The 998-nt window shown below is 43.7% G+C and overlaps 1 protein-coding gene across 1 annotated transcript in view; it reads right to left on the reverse strand.

Moving 5' to 3' along the window:
• CCDC63 (coiled-coil domain containing 63) overlaps positions 1-776 on the reverse strand; it is a 20,176-nt gene extending 19,400 nt beyond the window's left edge. The window contains exon 1 of the mRNA XM_069081463.1: positions 600-776. Coding sequence (XP_068937564.1) covers positions 600-760 — 161 coding nt within the window. The 5' untranslated portion in view covers positions 761-776. The remainder of the gene's footprint in view (positions 1-599) is intronic.
• Between the last annotated feature and the right edge of the window lie 222 nt (positions 777-998).

Raw genomic sequence — 998 nt, forward strand, 5'->3', positions numbered from 1 at the left:
AAAGAAAGAAAGAAAGAAAGAAAGAAAGAAAGAAAGAAAGAAAGAAAAAGAAAGAAAGAAAGAAACCAAACAAACAAAGATAGACAGACGGATGGATAGATGGATGGATGGACGGACGGACGGACGGACGGACGGACGGACGGATGGATGGATGGATGGATGGATGGATGGATGGACGGATAGATGATGGATGGATGGATGGACGGATGGATGGATGGATGGATAGATGATGGATAGAAAGATGAATATATGGGTGGATGGATAGATAGGATCATAGGTTATCAAGTTTGTTGCTAGAAGTATAGAGGGGAATTTTTCCCCTATGCAAACACATCTTTAATTTTTTCATAGATCTCTATGGGGTTCTATTGGATTCTCTTTACAGAAATAGCATTTGTCCTAAAGCCAACTTTACCCCTCAAAATACAAACAATGATTTGCAGGAAACACAAATCTTTCCACACAGAAGAGACACAATCTCTGTATAACCAAAATGGAGGTGGATTTTTTTCCCTCTCAGTCCCAAGGAGCATGCCAGTTTCTCAGTCAAACCCCACAAAGGCCCTCTCCCAATCTGCCATTTTTCTCTCCCTGCCTACCGCTGGTTGTAAGCTTGAATAGACTGTTCAACGGCCACATGCATTGTTCTCCTTTGCATCACAAGCCGCCGATGTAGCTGCTGGTAGACGTGGTCATATGCTGCCTTCTCAAACCGTAGATCCTCTATGTTATTCCGGAGCTTGGAATTGGTGGTTAACATCGTGTCAAAGTGGACAGTGACCTAGCCAAGAGACTACCTGTCAGGGGTCAGTGGGAAAAGGGAGAGACAGCTCTGCATAGAAACAAGGTGTGTGTCTCTCACATACCAAGATAGGGAATTTAGAGCTGGAAAACATCTCAGAGGCCGTCTAGTCCAGCTCATTCATTTTACAGAGGGAGAAACTGAGGACCAGAGAAATAAAGTGATTTAGTCAACGTCAACTGGAGGTAAGCAGCAG

Source organism: Petaurus breviceps, unplaced genomic scaffold (assembly GCF_028583685.1).
Source record: "Petaurus breviceps papuanus isolate PSGF00001 unplaced genomic scaffold, PetGlider_PUasm1.0 99, whole genome shotgun sequence".
NCBI classification, from domain to species: Eukaryota; Metazoa; Chordata; class Mammalia; order Diprotodontia; family Petauridae; genus Petaurus; species Petaurus breviceps.